At 46.6% G+C, this 23,868-nt stretch overlaps 1 protein-coding gene across 2 annotated transcripts in view; it reads left to right on the top strand.

The window, feature by feature from the left end:
• Positions 1 to 17,878, top strand: part of TTYH1 (tweety family member 1) — a 234,771-nt gene extending 216,893 nt beyond the window's left edge. The window contains exons 12-14 of one of the 2 annotated variants that reach the window (XM_075328743.1): positions 114 to 299; positions 4,160 to 4,238; positions 17,143 to 17,878. In XM_075328743.1, coding sequence (XP_075184858.1) covers positions 114 to 299; positions 4,160 to 4,238; positions 17,143 to 17,226 — 349 coding nt within the window. In that variant the 3' untranslated portion in view covers positions 17,227 to 17,878. The remainder of the gene's footprint in view (positions 1 to 113; positions 300 to 4,159; positions 4,239 to 17,142) is intronic. The other variant, XM_075328745.1, reaches the window with a different exon arrangement.
• The last annotated feature ends 5,990 nt before the right edge of the window (positions 17,879 to 23,868 follow it).

Here is a 23,868-nt window from a genome sequence, read left to right as displayed (position 1 = left end):
TGTGCATAGACAGAAAGCTGCCAATCAGTGGTGGGAACGGTTACTTGTCCACAATGTCTTGCGAGTTTAGTTTTATAAACTTTAGTGACAGAAAACTTTCTTCTTCCTTCCAGGGACCTGGATTATGATGATATGGACGAGGACGACCCTTTTAACCCCCAGGCACGTAGAGAGATGCTGCGCACGGCAGGCAGACCTCACCTGCCCAGTTTCTATAGTTACAGCAGTAGCTGCGGCAGCCACAACAGCCTGCGGGTCTCGGCCCCGCCTATTTCCAACGCCCCCGTCTCACAGTACATGTGAGTAGCCGCAGACACAGGCCGGCAGCCACATGGGGGCTTTTTTTTATATACTTTAAAAAAAAAAGCCATAAATAACATTAAACTAAAAGGAATCTTAATAATTTATACCTGCAGAGACCGGCAGTTGAATGTTGCTGCGCTCTGCACTTAGCATTAGCACAATATGAAACATTTTAAAGGGGGTTGGCCACAATTTTTTTTTTAATTTAATGCATGTATTTGGGCCTAAAAATCATTTTTACAATTGGGTTTCATTAAAAAAATGTGACAGTTTGTCTTCTATAGCCTCCGTGTGGTAATTAGAAACGGTCAGGGAACTTGTTATAAAAACTAAATGGTGCAATTTTTTTAATGAAACCCAACTGTAAAGTTGATTTATAGCCCCAAATAAATGCGTTTAAGTAAAAAAAAAACAAATGTTTTCAGAGGTGGGTAACCCCCTTTAAGCTTACTGTGTATGACTGGAAGAATAAAGAAGTCCATATAAATTGGATAGCTGTCATCAAAACAATCATTCAGCTCATAGCCATCTCTCCGGACTCCCCCGTATGCAGGAGCATCGAGCGAATCATTTGGCAGCAGCTTATATCCCTACAAAAGAAAAGGATAAATGGTTGAATTTCCAATCGCCTGATCTTTTTGCCTACCTGACATCGCCCCAAACATGATCCAGCATAGGAGCGGACACATACAGAAGAGGGCACCTGTGCAAGAACAGTATATGGGCCATAGGTGGTAGGGGTCCCCTTACTTGGGCACCTCAGCAGCTGCCAGGTTACACCAATGGTATGTCCACCCCTGATCTAGCCAGTTGACTGGGGTCGCAAATGAATTTCGTTTTTGCAAGAGTATTAAAAGAGGATGAAAATCTTTTTTGCTATTGAGTTTCATTAGAAATCTTGCTTTGATTGCCCTTTTGTAGCCTGTATGCAAACACTGGCCTCTTCTACCAAAAAAATCTGTAGTCTGCCTCAACATCTCTTTTGCTAGAAGTAGATTACACTTAAAGGGAACACTAAGTAGATTACACTGGACGGTTTATGGCAAAATTATGATCTTTCCACGTCCGGATTATGGTCCCAATAGTGCTTACTGGAACTTTCAGTAGTTTAGAAATGTTTCTGTAATAAGATGCCATCACAATGTTTTATAAAAATAAGGTTGCAAAGGTCTTGAGACAGCTCACTGGTTTTACCCATCTTGAGATGTTTCTTGTGTGGCACCTTGGTAATGAGACACAGTTTTATAGGCCATCAGTTGAATCAGCTGAATCCATTAAGTAACAGGATTGCCTTTATATACTAATAGATTTCGGATGCTGTCATGACTTTCCATGTTTTTTTGCACCTCTCTTTCTTCCTTGTGTCATTTCTCATTATCACACATAACTTTATTTATGGAAATCTATGATTAGATTTCTTAGCCTGTGTGGATTGAATGGATTGTTACCGACATCTGGTGAGAAATTCATGTCAAGAGCACCTTTAGATATATAATTACTTAGAAAATTGTTGATGTGTTCAATACTTATTTCATCTGCTGTATAACACTATAGTGTCGGTTTGAAACAGGGGATGTTCAGGATTTCTTTAACGGAGTATACATAACAAATGTGAAACAATTAAGCCTCACCACCCAAGAATGTTTCAGAAGACTTCCAAAACATTAGATTAGAAATTGTTCTGTAACCAATGTCATCAATATGTTTTACAACAATAAGGTTGCAAAGGTCTTGAGACAGCTCACTGGTTTTACTCATCATGAGATGTTTCTTGTGTAGCTCCATAGTAATAAGACACCTTTTTATAGGCCATCAGTTGAACCAGCTCGTATTTTTCACTAACTGGCAGGATTGTTTTTTAATTATTGATAGATTTCAGTTGATATCATGGCTTTCCATTGCTTATTGCAAAAAGTTGTGCTCTGTGTTGCGCTGCCTACTGCTGGATTCAGAATGAGTTAACTGAGAATTTGTCAGTCAGCTCGCTATGATGGTATAAGTAGGAGTCCGTAACTCTTTTATCTGTTTTTTTCTGAGCTCCTTTTTGCTGATTTATGATGCCCGAACACATCAAAGTTGAATGTGAAGGAAAACAAAGAGACTGTAAAAGCTAAACGCTGCAAAATGTTTAATGAAATTCAATTGCAAAAATGATTTTTAGCCCCATATACATGCTTGTAAGTAAAAAATCAAAAAAATCACCAAAAGTACACAACCCCTTTAAAGCAATGGACATCAATATATGCTGTATAATACTGAGAGTTCATTCCAGAACAGGGCAGGGCCGGGTTACTTTATTAAAGCATGTGCCTGCTATGTCCTATACATACTGGAGTGACTTTTTTTCCACCTTTTACAACTTAAACAAATTGCAAAGTTTGTAGCATGATTTATTTGCCTTATACTTTGCATCTTTCCAATAGATCTTGGAATAACAATAAGTTTCACAATTGGATGGGTTTAAAAAAAATATTCCTGTGCTGAGATAATCTTATATATGTGTCCCTGCTGTGTACTGTGTAATGGCCGTGTCTGACCATACAGGGATATGGTCTAATTATACCACAGCTCCTGGTCACGGGAGGAAGTAAAACAGTATACAAACATTACAGCACAAGATTGCAAATAATTATTTCTGTGAGGTAAAACATTAAAAAAATAAAAAAAAAGGGGGGGGGAAGGAAAATGTTTTACCTCACAGAATCAGCCATGATCTCATGCTGTAATATCTTTATACTCTTTTGTGTCCTCCCTGGTCTAGGAGCCGTGGTGTGATCAGATCAGGTCCCTGTACAGTCAGACACGGCCATTACACAGTACACAGTAGGGACACATATATAAGATTATCTCAGCACAGGAATGTTTTTTTAAAATACATCCAATTGTGAAGTGATTATTATTCCAAGATCTATTGATTAAAATCAAGTTTGTTCATGAGGAAAACCCCACAATAAATGCAATTCCCTACTAATCAAGCAATGGTTGACCGAAAGTGAAGCTATGTAGTCACCAGCGTGGAGACCGGTGAGATCCCCACTAGTTCTTACCGTAAACAGCCCATGACTCTTCACTATAACACAAGGAGGAATACAGGATTGTAAATCAGGACTGCGGCCCTTTCCTAATAATCAATGTGGGTACCCTATTGGTCAGAATTACGATAAAGCGACATTCTAGCCGTAGATGATCACCATCACTTTCCATAGCAGGAAGACTCTTAGTAGAGACTGTAGGGTATAATGTATCAAGTCACTTTCCAGAAGCTGCGCTAGTTTTACCCCCTGCCTTGGTTGCTCTTGCATCTCAGCTCTATACACTTTAATAGGACTGAACTGCAATACCATACACAGCCTGGACACAAGAGTGGCGCTGTGGTTCTGATTATGGAATTTTTTATTGCTAGCTTATACAGCCCATCTACTCTGTACAATAAAAACAAGAGCTACCATAGTGTGTGTATATATATATATATATATATATATATATATATATATATATATATATATTACAGTATATACAGTATTACATACAGTTGAAACCAGAAGTTTATATACACAATCTAAAAAGACACATATGCATATTTTTCTCACTATCTGACATGAAATAAGACACTTTCTGCAAAGTCGAACGTTTACATGCAGTACTGTTCCTTTAAAAATAAGTGACAGCCCATATGATGATGTCATGTCTTTGGAAGCTTCTGATAGGTTTATTGGCAACATCTGAGTTAATTAGAGACACACCTGTGGACACAACTGTAAACAAAAGATAGTAGAAGGATAGCCTAATTCTCAGAAATTAATGTTTTACCTGTTTTGTTATGAGCCTTTGTGTCTCCCTTTTATTTTACCTCTAGGAATCAAAGCGGTTTGTTCAGTGGCAATCCTCGATATGAAAATGTCCCCTTGATTGACAGGCAGTCCCCGCCCCCTTCGGTAAGTACGAATAACGATAGAATTATATTAATAACTTGAAAAATTCACCAAATATTAATTTTTAAAGTTTCTATGAAAATATAATTAGAATTACCTTGTTTACCCCAATATAAGGCAGGGGTTTATATTCTTTTCTGCTTTGAAAAATGCACTAGGGCTTATTTTCAGGAGGGTGCCTTATATTTGCCTGTTGTATTAGTGCCTGAGGATCACATCACAATCCACAGTATCTCTACTGAGCTGAGAGTGACAGCTGCATAGACATACACACTGTCACTCTCCGATCAGGACTGCCAACTAATTAAGTGAATGAATATTCACCCTCTTCCCCACCCAGAATCCTACCCACCGCTCTGAGTCCTGCACGGCACTGATACTGTGTGCCTGCTGTACTGTATCATTTTACCAGGAATGCACCACAATCCTTGGTATCTCTCCTGAGATGCATAGACATACATATTGTCACACTCAGATAAAGAGTGCTGCCTATGAGTGCAGTGAGCAAGTGCATGGCTAATTAAGAGAATGAATATTCACCCTCTTTTCTCGTAATCCCACCCACCGCTCTAAGTCCTGCACTCCACCTTGACTCTGCCTGCTGTATTACAGGTACTGCCAGCCCATAGATCGCATCACACTCATTGGCGACTCTCCTCAACTGAGAGTGACAGCGTGTATGCAGCTTTTACGCTCAGCTCAGGAGAGTCACAGAGGATCACAATGCGATCCTGGTACAGTGATAAAGTACAGCAGACATGAGTGTTAGTGCTGTGCAGGCCTCCGAGTGGTGGGTGGGATTCTGGTTAGGGGGAAGAGGGTGAATATTCATTCACTTAATTATTTGGCACTCCTGATCTGAGAGTGAGAGCGTAGTGTCTATGCAGCTGTCACTCTCAGCTCAAGAGAGATACTGTGGATTGTGGTGCGATCCTCAGGCACTAATACAGCAGACAAAGATAAGGACACCACAATCCGCAGTATCTCTCCTGAGTTAAGTGTAACAGCTGCATAGATATACACGCTGTCACTCTCAGCTGAGGAGAGTTGCCAATGAGATTACGGAAGAAAATGGTGAATATTCATTCTCTTAATTAGCCATTCACTTGCTCACCGCAAGCATGGACGGCACTCCTTATGTGAGTGTGACAGCATGTATGTCAATGCAGCTCAGGAGAGATAGCAAGGAATGTGGTACGATCTTGGTACAGTGATACAGTACAGCAGGCATAGAGTGTCAGTGCAGGGTTCAGATGGGTGGGCGGGATTCTGGGTGAAGAGAAGAGTGAATATTCATTCTCTTAATTAGCTGGTGCTTAGAGCAACTCCAGGGGACAATTAAAGTTATATATCCTGAAATAGGACTGCACAAGTCCTATTTCAGGATACTGTTAGTTTGAGTGTGCAACTAGGGCTTATTTTTTGAAGTAGGGCTTATATTTCAAGCCTACTCCTAAAAGGCCAAAAAATCCTGCTAGAGCTTATTTTCGGGGTAGTGCTTATTTTTAGGGAAACATGGTACATACCTAAAAACTTCCTAACAATTATTGGAACAGTTCCATGCAGCAGAAGAGTTCCAAAAAGAGGATTTGCAAAAAAAAACAAACAAAAAACAAAAATCAGTTCAGGAACAGTTTCTATCATCCGAAACAATCACATTGAGATGAATGGATTTAATGTTCAGTGGAAAGGAGATAATTGATTCTAGACTCGTCAAATTCATGTAGAAATTCCAAAAATTGATGGATTCAAGTGAATCCGAATTTGGGGCAATGAGATGATGTTGTGGAACCAAAGCGGCACCGAAAGAGGATGAAGATGGGGGCAAGGAGCTTACATTTAAAGCGCCACTACAGTGCTGAAACCTTCCACTCCCTTACCCCCACCCCGTGGAGTGGTGCTTTAGCAAACAATGACCTGTCCACAAGATAGGTGATCAGTTGCTCATTGTTGCTGGAGGTTTCACCACTGGGACCTCCAATGACCCTGAAAATGGGAGCTGTGAAATGCATAAACTACCATTGCTCTATTCATATGGGGCACTTCAAAATATATACACTGTCAGGATTTGGCTCTGTTTGTCGCTTTTAATGGCCATCACATGCTCACATGCGATCTGCGTAGTCACGTGCCAACTAGCATGTATCAATGTTCTTAGGTTCCATTGAGAGAAGTAGTCTGAACGTAATCACAATTTTTGCATGTGCCCAGTCTCGTGACGGCGGCAAGAACAGGAAAACAGGCAAAATCCTAACAGTGTGTATATTTCACACTAGCATTTGTCATTATATAGTAAGATGAAGTCCCAGGGGCTGTTTAGAGACCTAAGGACCAAACTTTTTTCTTTTCCATTGCTGAATTCCATGAAAAAAAGTCATTTTATGTCCCTGCAGTAAGAGAGGCATAACATTTGTTGGTTTGGTTGACATTTACTGGGAGTGATTGAGAAAACTGTGATAGTATTTTTGGGCTGCAAGGATAGATATAGATGCCCTCTCTGTCTCCGTCAAGCGGTTTAGATGCTGTGGTCACTATTGATTGCGGTATCTAAACGGTTCAGTGGAATTAGGCTTCCAAGTGTATAGGTGTATAACTGCATAACATGTATTTTGCTCCTTATTTTACATGGGTTTATTTATGTCACTTGGAAAGCGCAGGTTTTAAACAGTTTCAGAATTCAATCTAGGAAAGCAGCATCAGCCAGCAGCTAATGAGCAGAGCCGAGCTGGAAAGCACAGCGATGGCAGCGTGACAGATGGAGGCAGAGACGGGAGGTATCAGCAAGGTCAAATGGAGAACACCGTGCACAAGCCGAACAATCCGCTGCGTGCAGAGAATCCTAGAGAGGGGGAATGTAATCTGGGATCCAAACAGGGGGACAGGAGACAATGATGAAACACAACCAACGCTGCATGTACAGTAATATATAATATATGAGATGTGATAGATGGATAGAAGGATAGATGGACGGATAGATAGATGGATAGAAGGATAGATAGAGGGATAGATAAAAGAATGGATGGATGGATTAATGGATGGATGGATGGATAAAAGGATAGATGGCTTGTTATATAGATTAATAGAAGAATAGATGGAAGGATAGAAGGAAAGATGGACGGATGGATGGACGAATGGATGGATAGAAGGATAGATGGATGGATAGAAGGATAGATGGATAGAAAAATAGATGGATGAATAGAAGGATATATGGATGGAAAGATGGATGGATGGATAAAAAGATAGATGGATGGAGATATGGAAGAATAAATGGAAGGATAGAAGGATAAATAGATGGATGGATAGGAAGGATGATACAATGATAGATGGATGGATCGATGGATGGCTGGATGGATGAATAAAAGGACAGATGGATAGATAGATAGATAGATAGATAGATAGATAGATAGATGAATAGAATAGATGGATGGATAGAAGGATGAATGGATGATGGAGGGATGGATAAATAGATGGATGGATAGTTAGAAGCATAGATGACTGGATGGATAGAAGGATAAATGGATGGATATATGGATAGATGGATGGATAGAAGGATAACTGGATGGATAGTAGGATAGATGGATAGATCAATAGAAGAGTGGATAGATAGAAGGATAGATAAATAGAGGAATAGATGGATAGAGGGATAGATAGATAGATAGATAGATAGATAGATAGATGAATAGATAGAGGGATAGACAGATATGTGAAGCCCCGCAGGTGTTGTGTCGGTGCATACCTTCAGGGACTCCACGTAGCTGGTGCTGGTCACAGGTAGGGAATCTTCGGTTTTGATCGTGACGCCACTCTCAGTATTGCGGTCAGTGGGGACCGCCACTGCAGGTTAGGGGTGCCTGGGGCTGATGATATGTGCAGTCAGATGTAGTAGCCTCCTGAGAGTGAGGCAAGCCCCAGGGCCCGGTGTAGATGCGTAGTACTACAAGTCGCAGAATGACCACACAGGCAGAGTGTCTTTCAGGGTTTTTACTCACATTTGATGGCAGGGTGAGTAACCCGGGCGTAGCTGGGACGAACCAGGTGGAACCAGGTATCCTTCAGGCTGACTTTATGAGGGTGACTACTGACTCGCCTTCCTTAGCCCTTGGTGGTTTGGGGTAACCCCGACTTTGAGTCCCTATGGGGGTCACCCAGGGAAGATGCTCCAAGCCTCTCTCCCCTTCTTGTTTTGCCGTGTGCTTGTTCCCCGGACCAGGCCACTCCAGCCTCTTGCCTCCTATGACCTATGGGCCCTAACTTGTGGTTACGTGGCTGCGGCTTTTGTAGTGTTGTGGTGTGGGCTTTAAGAGCCCCACACCGGCAGGTTTAGCAGAAGAAAGTTGAATCTATCCCCGCTTCGGGATCTGCCGCCCGGTTGGGCCTGGTGCTCTCTAGCAGTCTCCTTACTTCCCACTCCGTTGCACTCCCTAGCTGAAGCTGGCTTTCAGGCAGCACTCCTAGTTGACCGTTCTCCCCCGTCAATAGCCACTGCGCGGACGCTGTCAGATTGCACAGCTCCAGGGATCTGCTCCTCACTTGAGCTCCCTGGACTCTACACTGCACTGGCTCACTGCTCCTCCTCTCCTGTTCTTGCCTACGCCACCTAGCAACCAGACTCTCCACCACACCCCTTGAGAGGAGATGGAGGCTCTACCCCCTCCACTATTCCAGTGAAGGTGAAGGCTTGCCCCCTCCTGGGATCCCCAGGGGTCCTCTCAAAGGTACATGTGTGAGACCTGATCACTATGCGCCTGTGTTCCACACCCCTGTCAGCCATCTGGATTACCTGTATTGTACTGTCCCCAGCATGGGTGCAGTACTCAGTGGTGCCTGACCAGGTCAGGGGCGCCACATTCCCCCTTAGTTATCACCAGCACGTCCTCGGGCTGCAAGACAACATTTTAAAATGCATAAAACATTAAAACATGGTAAAACATTTAAAAGCACCAGGTACCATACATCACCACCCTCCACCCACAAGTCCGTTAACCCACCCAAAACCCTTTCACGTTGGCCGCGGCTTCAGCCACTTCTGGCAGGATGTAGAGGCGGCTTTCATGGGCTGGTGGTTTCAGGGTATACCTGGCCTGGTGGATCCGCGCCTTCAGCCTCTTCTGGCAGGATGCAGAGGCGGCCTCCACAGTTGGTGCTGACCAGGTACCCTCTTTGTGGTGGTGAGCCAAGGCCCCATAAACAGGCGTGCTCTCTGGTTGCAGGTGAGCCAAGGCCCTATATACGGACGGGCTCCTCCTGGTTGCAGACGAGCCAAGCCCCTAAACAGGCTGACTCTGGTGGCGGTGGTGCCCTCTGGTGTAACTATTTACACTGCGAGAGTTTGTGGCTATAGCCAGTTCATAGCCTTAAGGTTTATGGTTTTCTCACAATAGTTTTTGTGGGCGCATTCCTTAAACGTTGCAAACAAAACTTGTCAAAACTTCAACTGGTAACTTGCTGTATTTCTTTACTTCTCTCTACTCTACTCCTCCATTTCACCAGGGCTTGGGCATGTAGGGCACCGGCACCTGTGACTTTCTTGCTCTCCGTCGTCGTCCGTGGTTGTTTCATCTGTAGGATCTTTGTCTGTGGTTGTTTCATCTGTAGGTTCTTTATCTTTCCTTTCTTGGTCTTCGTCTGTTTCTACATCTGGTTCTTTATCGCTGTCTTTTCTTTCTTGTCTTTCTTGTCTTTCTTGTCTTTCTTGTCTTTCTTGTAGCATGGGATGGCTGTAAGGTTTGCTGGGACATAGCGCTACGTCCAGGGCATACAATCCCCTTTCGCCTTCATGCATGGTGAACTGTACTAGGTCTCCAATTTTCAAATTCCTGCCTGAATGTCCTCTGGGCAGGTGGGCTTGAACATCTCTCCGATTCACAAATATGCCCTCTTTTATTCCTCTTACTACAATGAAGCCGTATCCGCTTTTCAAATTGAAGTCCTCTACTATTCCTCTGTAAAGGGGTCCTCTGGCCTGGGCTTCAGACCTTCTTAGGCACCTTTTCTCCTCCAGGTCTCTGGCTGTGACCTCTCTCTGCTCTGGAGACTGTGGTGTTGGAGGATACTTTGCTCTGCTGCGCCGTGTCTTGCGAGCTGGGTTCATGCCTGTGGGCTCCCAGGTGAGGTCTTTGGGTTGATCTTCATCTGCTGACGGTGTCAAGTCTTCCTCCCAGCGGGAATAGGGCAGCATCTCCGGCTCTGGGTAGGGGTCTGCTGCTGGTGGCGTCGGAGTCAGCCCCTCAGCTTCCTGGCCTCCTCTCCCCCTTAGTTCTTCGCTGCACTCTGGTTGTGGCAGCGCTGGGGATGAGTGTTCCTCAGCTGGCCCAGGCGGTGGACTCTCTGGCGGGGCTGCAGGGGTTGCCTGAATCTCCTTGGGGGTGCGCGGGGGGCGCACGTACTGATCCACCAACCACTTCGGAAACTTGGCCTCCATGTCAGCCCTCAGCTGCCAGTAGGTGGAGTCCTCTCCCAGCATAGGCTTCCTATCAGGGACCTCCGTGGACTGGGGAGCAATGTCTGCTCTGGCCTTGCAGGCCGGGGAAAATGATGAGGTAGTCTTCTCTTCTTGGCGGGCCGCGCCTGTCATGGCGGCGGCCTGGTCTTGGCGGGCCGGGCAGGGCATCGCTGCGGCGACCTGGTCTTGGCGGGCCGAGCAGGGCATCGCTGCGGCCGCTGGGGCTTGGAAGGCCGCACCTGGCATGGCTGCGGCCTGCTTCAGCGTCGCCGCACCGGACGCCTCTTCGGGGACCGCGGGCGTGGCAGCAGGGGTCGGGGCACTTGCGCTGGCCGGGGCATCACTTGACTCACCCACCGGTGGCAGCATCGGGGTCTGCGTCGTCGCCGTCCTGTCTGGCACTCGGCGCGCGGCTCTCCTTTCATAGGCCCGAACCGCCGCGGTCATCTCCAGCATTTCCATTCGTTCTTCCCGGATCTGCTCCACAACCCGGGTCTCCAGTCGGTCGCAGAACTGGGCCAGCTCCCGATACCACCAGGCAGCGGAGCCCGGTTCTGGATTTCTGCGGTCAGACGCCATTTCTTCTGCGCCCTCTTCTGCACGACTCTCCAGCTGTGGACTCGCCGTTGCCTCTGATAGCAAGCTGTTTAGTTTCTGCTCTGCCTCTTTCAGCAGCTCCTCTCCCAGCAGCAGGCTTGTGGCTCTCTTTCCTTCCCGCCGTCTCTGGACGCTTCCACTCTCATAGCTGGCAAGGTCAGAACTCTGCAGGGGATCTCCGGGTAGCCACACCTCTTCGTGGGCGGTAACTTCTTCCAGCGCGGGCTGCTGTTGTTTTTCAGCGCGCTTTTCATGGTGGCAATATGGCGGCGCTTCCAATTTTTCAAGCGGACCGCCCAGGCACATGGTCACCTGTCTGAACAGGTCTAGTCCTTATCCTGTTCGTGACGCCAGATGTGAAGCCCCGCAGGTGTTGTGTCGGTGCATACCTTCAGGGACTCCACGTAGCTGGTGCTGGTCACAGGTAGGGAATCTTCGGTTTTGATCGTGACGCCACTCTCAGTATTGCGGTCAGTGGGGACCGCCACTGCAGGTTAGGGGTGCCTGGGGCTGATGATATGTGCAGTCAGATGTAGTAGCCTCCTGAGAGTGAGGCAAGCCCCAGGGCCCGGTGTAGATGCGTAGTACTACAAGTCGCAGAATGACCACACAGGCAGAGTGTCTTTCAGGGTTTTTACTCACATTTGATGGCAGGGTGAGTAACCCGGGCGTAGCTGGGACGAACCAGGTGGAACCAGGTATCCTTCAGGCTGACTTTATGAGGGTGACTACTGACTCGCCTTCCTTAGCCCTTGGTGGTTTGGGGTAACCCCGACTTTGAGTCCCTATGGGGGTCACCCAGGGAAGATGCTCCAAGCCTCTCTCCCCTTCTTGTTTTGCCGTGTGCTTGTTCCCCGGACCAGGCCACTCCAGCCTCTTGCCTCCTATGACCTATGGGCCCTAACTTGTGGTTACGTGGCTGCGGCTTTTGTAGTGTTGTGGTGTGGGCTTTAAGAGCCCCACACCGGCAGGTTTAGCAGAAGAAAGTTGAATCTATCCCCGCTTCGGGATCTGCCGCCCGGTTGGGCCTGGTGCTCTCTAGCAGTCTCCTTACTTCCCACTCCGTTGCACTCCCTAGCTGAAGCTGGCTTTCAGGCAGCACTCCTAGTTGACCGTTCTCCCCCGTCAATAGCCACTGCGCGGACGCTGTCAGATTGCACAGCTCCAGGGATCTGCTCCTCACTTGAGCTCCCTGGACTCTACACTGCACTGGCTCACTGCTCCTCCTCTCCTGTTCTTGCCTACGCCACCTAGCAACCAGACTCTCCACCACACCCCTTGAGAGGAGATGGAGGCTCTACCCCCTCCACTATTCCAGTGAAGGTGAAGGCTTGCCCCCTCCTGGGATCCCCAGGGGTCCTCTCAAAGGTACATGTGTGAGACCTGATCACTATGCGCCTGTGTTCCACACCCCTGTCAGCCATCTGGATTACCTGTATTGTACTGTCCCCAGCATGGGTGCAGTACTCAGTGGTGCCTGACCAGGTCAGGGGCGCCACAGATACATAGATAGATAGAGGGATAGATAGATAGATAGAGAGATAGATAGACGGATAGATAGATTATAGATAGATAGAGGGATAGATAGATAGATAGATAGAGGGATAGATAGATTATAGATAGAGGGATAGATAGATAGATAGATAGATAGAGGGATAGATAGATAGATAGAGGGATAGATAGATAAATAGATAGAGAGATAGAGGGATAGATAGATAGATAGATAGATAGATAGATAGATAGATAGATAGATAGAGGGATAGATAGATAGATAGAGGGATAGATAGATAAATAGATAGATAATAGATAGATAGATAGAGGGATAGATAGATAGATAGATAGATAGATAGAGGGATAGATAGAGAGATAGAGGGATAGATAGATAAATAGATAGATAATAGATAGATAGATAGAGGGATAGATAGATAGATAGATAGATAGATAGAGGGATAGATAGATAGATAGATAGATAGATAGATAGAGGGATAGATAGATAGATAGATAGAGGGATAGATAGATAGAGGGATAGATAGATAGATAATAGATAGATAGATAGAGGGATAGATAGATAGATAATAGATAGATAGATAGAGGGATAGATAGATAGATAGATAGATAGATAGATAGAGGGATAGATAGATAGATAGATAGATAGATAGATAGAGGGATAGATAGATAGATAGAGGGATAGATAGATAGATAAATAGATAGATAATAGATAGATAGATAGATAATAGATAGAGGTATAGATAGATAGATAATAGATAGATAATAGATAGAGGTATAGATAGATAGATAGATAGATAGAGGGATAGATAGATAGAGGGATAGATAGATAGATAGATAGATAGATAGATAGATAGAGGGATAGATAGATAGATAGATAGAGGGATAGATAGATAGATAGAGGGATAGATAGATAGATAAATAGATAGATAATAGATAGATAGATAGATAATAGATAGAGGTATAGATAGATAGATAATAGATAGATAATAGATAGAGGTATAGATAGATAGATAGATAGAGGGATAGATAGATAGAGGGATAGATAGATAGATAGATAGATAGATAGATAGATAGAGGGATAGGAAGAAAGTCAATTTCCCCCATGTTAGGCAAAATAATACTTTCAGACTCCAAATAAGTAAGTTAGAAAAAATGCCTCAGTGAAGATCAGCTCTCCAGTGAACTATTAACTATAACATTTAATATCATTACACTGTAAAAAGACTCTTTATGTGACTTTACCATGATAATCTCTGGCAGAATCCCCTTCTATACTGATTTACAAAGTAAAAAAAAAGTTTGTGTTATAACATGACAGAACACTGACTGATCGTTGTTAATGTAAAATCAAAGTTTAGAGCTCAGCACATACATATTTAGTCCTTTAGAAGTGTAATAACTACCAATAAATAATAATTATATGAATATGATAAAATATTAGGTAAATTCTTTCAACTCTCACTTGGGTCCAGAAATTGGAAAGCATGATTATATTTAGCTGCCTATTTGTCCTTGTAGCTGGGATCTCTGCGGTCCTTATAGCTGAAGAACCAGTTCTGTGTTAAGGCTCACGCACAAGACTGTATTGTGTCTTTGCATAACCTTCAAGACTTATAGAGCAATAATAACACCCATACAAGTAAATATTGCTCCTTCACATGTGTCCGATATTAAAAAAGTCATGGCTTGCGCTATCAGATGCAGTGCAATATGAAGACCCTCTATAAGGCTAAGTTCACACAAACATTAGAACATTCCTTTGGTTTGTTTTATTTTTAGGAACAGACAAACGAAATTCATGGTTAAAATAGATCCGTTGCATAACTGATGTAACCGGAAAAGAGGATCCCCATTATAGGTTCCATTAATTGTAAGTTTTTAGAAAGAAAAAAAATGAATGCAGACATTTTTTAAAAACATTCTATAAATGGACACATTACGGAACCCAGACTAACCCCATTCTAGCTAATGGGCACCACTTCTACCATCAGTTGTGCAATGGATCAGTTTTGGATATGAATAGAGACGAGTGAACCCAAGGTTCGGTGTTGGTACCAAACACAGAGTTTACATACAAATCAGCGCTCAGGTGCTTTACATATGCTGCCACTCTCGCTGGAGCATCGCTGTGCTCGGTTACCCAAAAACAAATGGAAAAACTGTGCCCACCCGCACTGGAAGTGATCAGTTTATGGCTGGCTGCATGTGGGAGGAGACCCAAACTGCCCAGTTATTGACTTCCATTGGGGTTCAAGTCAAAGGCGGATCCCAAATTGAACTTTATCTAAAGTGCGGCTGAACCCGCCAAATCGAAGTTCAAATGGGTCCGGTTATCTCTAGACATGAGTTCCGTTTGTCTGTCCCTATGATCAGACAAATTCAAATTGCCAAATGCAGGTGTGACCATTGCTGTCATGCTCGGACTGGTGAGTGTCTGACACACGGCGTGACAGATCCACACGGACCATCCAGTGAATTGGCGTAATACATAGGTTTAAACAAGAAGAGGAGGACCCTGACGGTAGGGAATGGGAACAGAACACCTCCTGACACTAAAATGTGTCTGGTCCCTAAGCTCCCCTAATACAAATCGTTCCCCTTGCTGCCATCACGTGCCTAGTCCCTTACTGTCTCTCCACTCACCCTGTATAATGACATGGCCAGTAAGTACACTAGATGTCACCACTACAGTAATGACACACAGGACAAGGAGGACAGAGAGGGGGACATGGGCAAAAGGATATATTAACAAACTTCATGGCTGCAGCCAGACACCAAAGCTGCAGACAACCCGGCTCCAAACTGTAGCACCATAAAAGCTCCAACAGTGGTTCACCTGCACCTCCCTCCAAGGTGGATCATAAGATGAATTTTTCCTCCCAAAAATTTGGGAGGAAAATGAGGAGTTCGTGTTATAAGCTGAATGTAGCTTACCAGGGAGTGGTGGAGAATAGTCACAGGCAGCAGAGGCAATGCTGCGGGAGGTGCGCTGTGCTGTGGGTAGTGCTGGTGCTCACTGTGGGCGGTGCTGGTGCTATCTGTGAGTGGTGAGGCTGGAGCCATCCTGAAAATATCGGCGGTGTAGGCTTCAAATAATGGTGCCTGGAGTCGGCACATGCCCAGATGGAGCTCTCGGCTCATGACCTCATCTGTGCACGCGCCGCCTCTGGCCCATTGATCTCCCAGCAGCAGACTTAAGGAAAATGGCACCCAGAGGTGGCGTGCGTGCAGATGAGATTTTGGCTTATCATTGAGCTGATAGCTCAATCTGCGCACACATCGAATCCAGGTACCATTTCTTTGAAGCCCGCACTACCCACAGTTTCTGGATGTTTCTGCCTCACTGCACCCACAGCGAGCATCCGGGACACCTACCGAACCACACACAGCATCGCTCTACTGTTCCACTGCCCCTACCTCCTGTAACGCTGCTGGCCCCCTCAACCCTGCCCCTGGTAAGACACCACCGGTTTATAAGACGGACCCCATATATATATATTTTTTTCTCTAAATTTGGGGTGCATCTTATAATCTGGCGCATCCTATAACACAAAAATTACAATAATGAATTCTATTGCCGGCCTCAGGTGATGGATCATGTCACTATTTAGAGAAGATGGGAGTGGTCACAAACCGGCTGCACCTGAGGTGAACTAACCAGGAGCTGCTAGGAAAGAAGATGATATTAACCTTCACTGCACCAACAGAAAGCACATAACATTTAAAATCCAGCATCTCACAAAGCATTGTGAGACCCCGGTCCCAAACCTGTCTCAACTCTCCTAATGACGGGAGACACTTGTGACTATTGCCTTACAAAAGTTCTCCATATTGCATTGCCTCTAAGGACAAACATCTTCTTAATACAGTGTCAAACAGAGCACAATCATGAAGTCTCTGTACAGTCATTTGCAATAAATTATAGCCAAAGAATCGAATTTAGACAAGGGCTCCCTCTAGTCGGCGTATGCGCAGAGTGTTTGCCCACGCTGAGATTTGCTCTGTGCATGCGCCAGTCTCGATTTCACCTTACAAGAATAAACACACCACGCAAGTGTGTTTATGCAGGACACCATTCACGTCAGTAAATTGACTGGAGGGAACGTAGAGAAGATTGCCCAGGACACTTAGGTAGCGGTCAGTTGCTTGTTGCACAAAATTTGTACTTTTCATAAGGTATGTAGCACTACAAATAACCCATGGTCTTCTCACGTCAATGTCTGGAGCACTTCTTAGGGGGTAGTTCTTGCCAACAAATTCACATTAATGATAAAAACTGTTATCGATATTGATATGACTGTAAAATCTAAAATAATTTTTCTTTTTCTCCTCCTTCACGTTGATCATGGATTCCACCAGTATTCTCCTAGCATGCGAACATCCTTCATCAGTGCAACCCAAGAAGAGACCAATACTTATGTCCGAACAGAAGTTGTGTCTTAGAAGATTCCTTTTGCTGTCCTCACTTTTCTCCAAGCTGTAAAGATGACTAACAGAGACAAAAAAAAAGACTGAGCCTTGGTGCTCTTTAACTTGTTTTTTTGGGGGCAAGGAGACTTGGGTGCTAAACCCTTTCAGCTTTCCCGTGATTTGGTATTAAACCCTTACCCTCTTGTGTGAACAGGGTAATTTTCCTCTGCCTTCAGTTTTATATTTTTTTGTATTGGTTCATGTTCTTTTTACCCAGCAAGATTTTGTTTTACCACGTATTGGACCTTGCCGTTGACTTCCAAAAGGGCACCATGGGGTGGGGGGGTCTGTACAGGAGGAGGATTTCTAGAAAGACAATGGAAGAGTCTGAAATGTTCACTCCTGAAGGAGTAATCGTCAAATAGAAAAAGCCTCTGACGTGGAGAAAACTGGACGTCTGGATGTAAAGACCCGCTGACGTCAGGACTATATTCTGTGCTGTGTGCGATATGTGGAAGCGAGGAGGACATAGAATGCATTGTAGAGTAAAGGACCGAGGACACTGCTGCTCCAAAACTCTCTCCTCCACAGATGGATCTGTTTATAATTAGAACATTTTAACACTCATATTTTACACTGACTTTAAATAAAAGGGAAAAAAAAACACACTTTATTTTAAAAAATATATGTATTTTATGCTTCTTATTCTTCAGCTAACTGTATATCGAGCTTTACGTACAAGGTACGGGCAACATTATCACCATCAAGATTTGGGTAGTCGGGTTGCATTGGCAGTAACTGAAAAGTTATTTATAGGGGTCTTAGTTTCTCAAAAAGTTTTGAAAAGGTTAATAAAGTAATAAAAGAAGCTATTTTGATCATGTGTAACTTCTGTCGCTTTGGTGGTCTACGGAACTTAGCAGTGATGTCGTCTTCAGAGGTCACCTCAAAACTGAGACATCCCGTTCTAGTCTCCTGACCACTGAAACACCCTGCTCCGGAGCAACTTTTATTACTTTATCTATCCTATGTCCTGACTTTTCAAACTTTTTGGGAAAAGTTGTACACTCCCTTTACATCACAGGTTCCTCACATTATTACTCTAGGGTAAGTTCTGAAAAAATGTCTTCTCCCAAGGATCCCTTACCCCAATCTCACCTCAAAGTATCTTGATGTACAGTGGGTACGGAAAGTATTCAGACCCCTTTAAATTTTTCACTCTTTGTTTCATTGCAGCCATTTGGTAAATTCAAAAAATGTACAATCTACACCCCATCTCCGATCTTGACAGAATAAAACAGAAATGTAGACATTTTTGCAAATTTATTAATCAAGAGAAACTGAAATATCACATGGCCATAAGTATTCAGCCCCTTTGCTCAGACACTCATATTTACGTCACATGCTGTCCATTTCTTGTGATCCTCCTTGAGATGGTTCTACTCCTTCATCGGAGTCCAGCTGTGTTTAATTAAACTGATAGGACTTGATTTATAATAATAATTCTAAGCGGTATGTGGGGAGAAAACCAGGCACTGCTCATCACCTGCCCAATACAATCCCAACAGTGAAGCATGGTGGTGGCAGCATCATGCTATGGGGGAGTTTTTCAGCTGCAGGGACAGGACGACTGGTTGCAATTGAAGAAAAGATTAATGCGGCCAAGTACAGAGATATCCTGGAAGAAAACCTCTCCCAGAGTGCTCTGGACCTCAGACTTGGCCGAAGGTTCACCTTCCAACAAGACAATGACCCTAAGCACACAGCTAAAATAACAAAGGAGTAGCGAACAACTCTGCGACCATTCTTGACCGCTCCAGCCAGAGCCCTGACCTAAACCCAATTGAGCATCTCTGGAGAGACCTGAAAATGGCTATCCAGCTACGTTCACCATCCAACCTGACAGAACTGGAGAGGATCTGCAAAGAAGAATGGCAGAGGATCCCCAAATCCAGGGGTGAAGAACTTGTTGCATCATTCCCAAGAAGACTCATATAATCATAGAAACATAGAATGGTAGAGTTGGAAGGGACATAAAGGGCCATCGGGTCCAACCCCCCGCGAGTGCAGGTTTTCCTAAATCATCCCCGCTATATGTTTATCCAGTTTCCACTTGAAGTTTCCATTGATGGAGAGCCCATCACCTCCCGTGGTCGCCTGTTCCACTCCCTGACTGCCTCACTGTCAGAAAGTTTTTCCTAATGACTCATGGCTGTACTAGCTCAAAAGGGTGCTTTTACTCAATACTGAGCAAAGGGGCTGAATCCTTATGACCATGTGATATTACAGTTTTTCTCGTTTAATAAATTTGCAAAAATTTCTACATTTCTGTTTTTTTCTGTCAAGATGGTGGATGGGGTGCAGGGTGTACATTACTGGGAAAAATATGAACTTTTTTTAATTTACCAAATGGCTGCAATGAGTGAAAAATTTAAGGGGTCTGAATACTTTCTGTACCCACTGTAGGTACTTGTGAAGCTCTCTTTGATCTATATTTTGGGGATTTTTTTTTGACTGCCTTGCCTGACCCCATGCCAAGCATCCATGGCTTAGTTAAAATTATTTGGCCATCTCAACACTGCCTATAATTTTAGGTAATTCCAGATTTCTAGGGAACCGTGGATGGGATACGCGGTGAATTGGTGAAAGCCATAATTCACCCACTTCTTAGCAGCTCAAATCCTACAAAGAATAATCTTCAAAGGGTTTATAGATGATAACCTGCTAATTGATGGGTCTCCAATAGCTGGGACTCACGCGGAATTTGTATCCCTAAGGAGGCACTTTAATCCCCGCTACAAAATTGACCATCAGGTCAGATGTCCAACTGGATCTTCTGTAAAAGCCAAATTCAGCGTTCCATAGCCCTTTAGGGTAATCAATTAAGTGGCCTTCGAACATGTGGACTGCTGCTCTATGCTAACTAGGATACAAGTGCACCATTATGCCGAACAATGTAGGTCATAACAGCTGGACCCCCACTGACCAAAAAGTTATCATTTATCCTATGGATAGGTGATGATTAGTGATGAGTGAGTACTATCATCCTTGGGTGTTCAATACTCGTAATGAGCAGTTGGATGCTCGAATGGGTGCAATTCGAGTACACAAGTATAACGGGGACTCGCATTTTTCCGGGAAATCTTGAATTCCATTATATTCAGGGACTCGAGTTGCGCCCATCCAACTGCTCATACCGAGTACCCGAGCTCCCGAGCATAGTAGTGCTCGCTCATCACTCGTTACTAGAGATGAGCAAACCGGTCGTGGTTCGGTTCGCCGAACACAGGTCTCGTTCGAGTTCGGTTCGGCGAACCACTCGAACCAATAGGAAACAATGGGAGGCAATCACAAACACATAAAAACACATTATAAATGTACACATACAGTTAATAAACATTGCCATAACACTTACCGGTCCCCGCGATGCGTCCTGTCCGTCTCCTGCCGCTATTCCATCTGATGATCGCTGAATCTTCCCGGTAACCAGCACTGCCAGCAGTGATGCAGGACCTATCGTAACGTCAAAATAGCCACGTGACCAGTCACGTGTCTGTTATCTCATTGGCTACAGACTGGTCACATGACTATGACGCATCATGTAGGACCTGCGAGAGTATCTATCCAGTACGCAGTGATTGTTTGTGTATCGCCGTGTACCGGGGACATGCTGTGGCACGCGGTCGGGTTTCCGGTCTGCTTCCCCGTTCCGTTATAAACCGGCTGCCACAGCCTGTTTATAACGGAGATCACAGTTGCTATAGCAACGCGCTTGTCAGTGGTGATGACGCGGGCGGGGAGGACGCCGTCGCTGCTGCGCTCTCGCTAACGCTCGGGTCCGGCGCTGCTGCGATGGCTGCTCGGTGGCTCGAGCAGTGGGCCGGATCCGGGGACTTGAGCGGCGCTCTTCGCCCGTGAGTGAAAGGGGTGGCTGGTTTGGGGGATTTAGTCTGTGACGCCACCCATGGTTCGTGGTGAAGATGGGCACCACCGCTGCTGGTGACGGGGATCCCGGGAGCGATGGTAGGGAGCAGCTGGGATGTTGTTTCCCCCCTCCGTGGGTAGGGGTCGGTGGTCCCGGGGCCCGGTGAGGTGACGGGGAGGCAAGGTGGGTGAGGTGCAGGGTTGCAGGGACAGCGCGGCGCAGTGCCGGATGGCACGGGTGTACTCACTCAGCAAGAAAGGTACAAAGTCCTCGGTAAACCAAACGGCTGGATGGAAGGGTCCCGCAGCCGGCTGCAGTGTCTATCCCCGGACAGGTGATGGCGGCTGTCTTTCCCTGCACCTTGGTGTTCTTGTTTGACTACGATGGGTTCCCAACGGTAGTCCGCTCCCCGGTATATGGGTACCGGAGGAGCCCGTTTGCCCGCAGGCGCTGGCCCTTGGGTCTCTTAGTCTTAGGCGGTAGCTGTTACCCTCACGGTTTGGGCGGGTGCCTTCAATCAGGTCTTTGGCTGCTAGGAAACCCCTGGGGTTCCGGTGGCACTCGGATTTGACTATTTGTCGCCGGCTCCAAGCCTGGTCGGGGTCCGATGGCCCTGCCTGTGTGTGCTGGCTTCACTTCGCTCCCCGGTCTGTACCGGCGGGCCGTCGCCCGTCCCCGGTCCTACGGTTCCGCGTCGATTCACCACTCCTGCAGACGGCCACTGTGGCGCCCTGGACAAGCCAGGATGTCACAGGTACTGCAACAACACACCCCACACCCCGGCTAGGCACATCGAGGTCAAACAAAAATCCTTGTTGCCTCCCTCCAGGGGCTGATGTCCACACCAGGGGGTGGAGCCAGGTGGTTTGCCCCACCCATCGAGGAGTTCACAGTCCTGGAGGCGGGAAAAGGAAGGCAGATTAGTTTTAGAGTTTGGAGTTGGAGGAGTGAAGTGGTAGTGGAGGAGACTGACCGTGTCCGGGTGCGTGGCCCGGACACATACAGCAAGGTTGGCAGACGGTGGTGACCGTCTGCAGGAGAGGCTGAGTGACGTGAACTGTTAGGACCGGGGACGGGCGGTGGCCCTCCGGTACCGGATCGGGGAGCGAAGAGAAGCCAGCACCATTCGGCAGGGCCTACGGACCCCGACCAGGCTTGGAGTCGCCGTAAAACCGGTCAAATCCGTTAGCGAAGGGAACCTCCGGGGTTTCCCAGCAGTCAAGACCCGATTGAAGGCAACAGCTCAAACCGTGAAGGGAAATACAGTCACCGCCAAGGCTACAGTTCCCAGGGCCAGAGCCTGCGGGCAAAAGGGGCTCCCTCAGCATCCATCCAAGCTAGGGAGCGGGTTACCGGTGGGAAGCCACCAGAACCGAGAACATAACACAGGTGCAGGGAAAGGCAGTCACCGCCAACCTACCGGGAGAAGAACTACCGCAGCCGTCTGTGGGACCCATCCATCCAGCCGTTTGTTTTACCGGAGACTTTGCATTCATCATTGGCTGAGTGAGTACCACCGTGCCGTGCGGCACAGCGCTGCCCCCGCGACCCTGCACCTCACCAGGCCCCGTAACCCGCCTGCCATCCCTCCCTCACCGGGCCCCGGGACAACCAACCCCCCTACCCACGGAGGGGAAGAACAACATCCAAGCTGCTCCCTGTCATCGCTCCCGGGATCCCCGTCCAGAGCAGCGGTGGTGTCACAACCTCACCACAACCGTGGGTGGCGTCACGGACAATAAATCCCCCAAACCATTCCCCTTTTCACTCATGGGCGAGGAACGTCGCTCGAGTCCCCGGGATCTGGCCCACCGCTCGAGCCACCACCGAGCAGCAGGCGAAGCAGCAGCAGCCGGACCCGAGCAGTGGGTGAGCGCAGCATCCCCTCCCCGCCCGCGACAACTTGGCGTCACGAACAGGATCTTACCGCTCTGCCGTCTGGTAGAGGTGCGCCTTGTGACCGCCGAAGGTGTACGGCCGAAAAATTTGAGAAGCCGCCATTTTGGGCGCGAAAAGTCCCCGCTCAAGCGTCTCCTCGAGCAGTGGAGGCGCGAAAACCGAAACCCCGCCCCTGTAGAGGAGGAGCCGGAAAAAGACTAAGTGGGACACGGATGGAGAGATGGCGGCGTCTTCAAATTGGAGCACGGGAGTACCCGCCACCGGGGCGTCTAAGCTCTGGGGGAATCGAGAAGGAGTAGCCTTTAAAGACTGCGGCCCGGGTGAGCTCCCCACCGGGACCGCTGCGTGGCTGGAGCGGGAGCTGGGCCGGTTCTGCTTGAAGGTGAGGGCGCAGAGCCTACAGCAGCTGCTGGATTAGAAGGCAGAGATGCGCAGAATGGTTGCCGTAGTGGGGGCCCGGGAGCAAGGGGCCGCTGCAGCCGTGCCGCGTCGCGATCAGTCCACCCAAACTCCAGAACCAGCCCTGATTGCGTGGGAGCCGGGGGCCAGCACCGCAGCCGTAGGTCCAGAGAGAATGCCGCTGATGGAGGAGGGGGTCCCGAGCACGCTGCCCCCGCCACCGTTCCTAACGGCCGTCAGTGGTTCTGGGCTGAACTGCCTATGGAAGGAGAACCCAATGTACCGCCCAGTCCCCGAGTGGGCCGACCCCCTGCGGTGGTAGCCGCCTCAAAGTCAGCGGGGCTCCGCTGCAAGATGTCCCCGTTGGGACCACCAGTACAGATGAAAAGTTTGAATGATAAGTGAATTAACAGAAGATGTCACCTGATTGGAACTTTGATTGAACCGGTCGT

Source organism: Anomaloglossus baeobatrachus, chromosome 11 (assembly GCF_048569485.1).
Source record: "Anomaloglossus baeobatrachus isolate aAnoBae1 chromosome 11, aAnoBae1.hap1, whole genome shotgun sequence".
Taxonomy (NCBI): domain Eukaryota; kingdom Metazoa; phylum Chordata; class Amphibia; order Anura; family Aromobatidae; genus Anomaloglossus; species Anomaloglossus baeobatrachus.
Note: the sequence above shows the minus strand (reverse complement) of the source record. Positions and strands in the feature narration are given on the sequence as shown.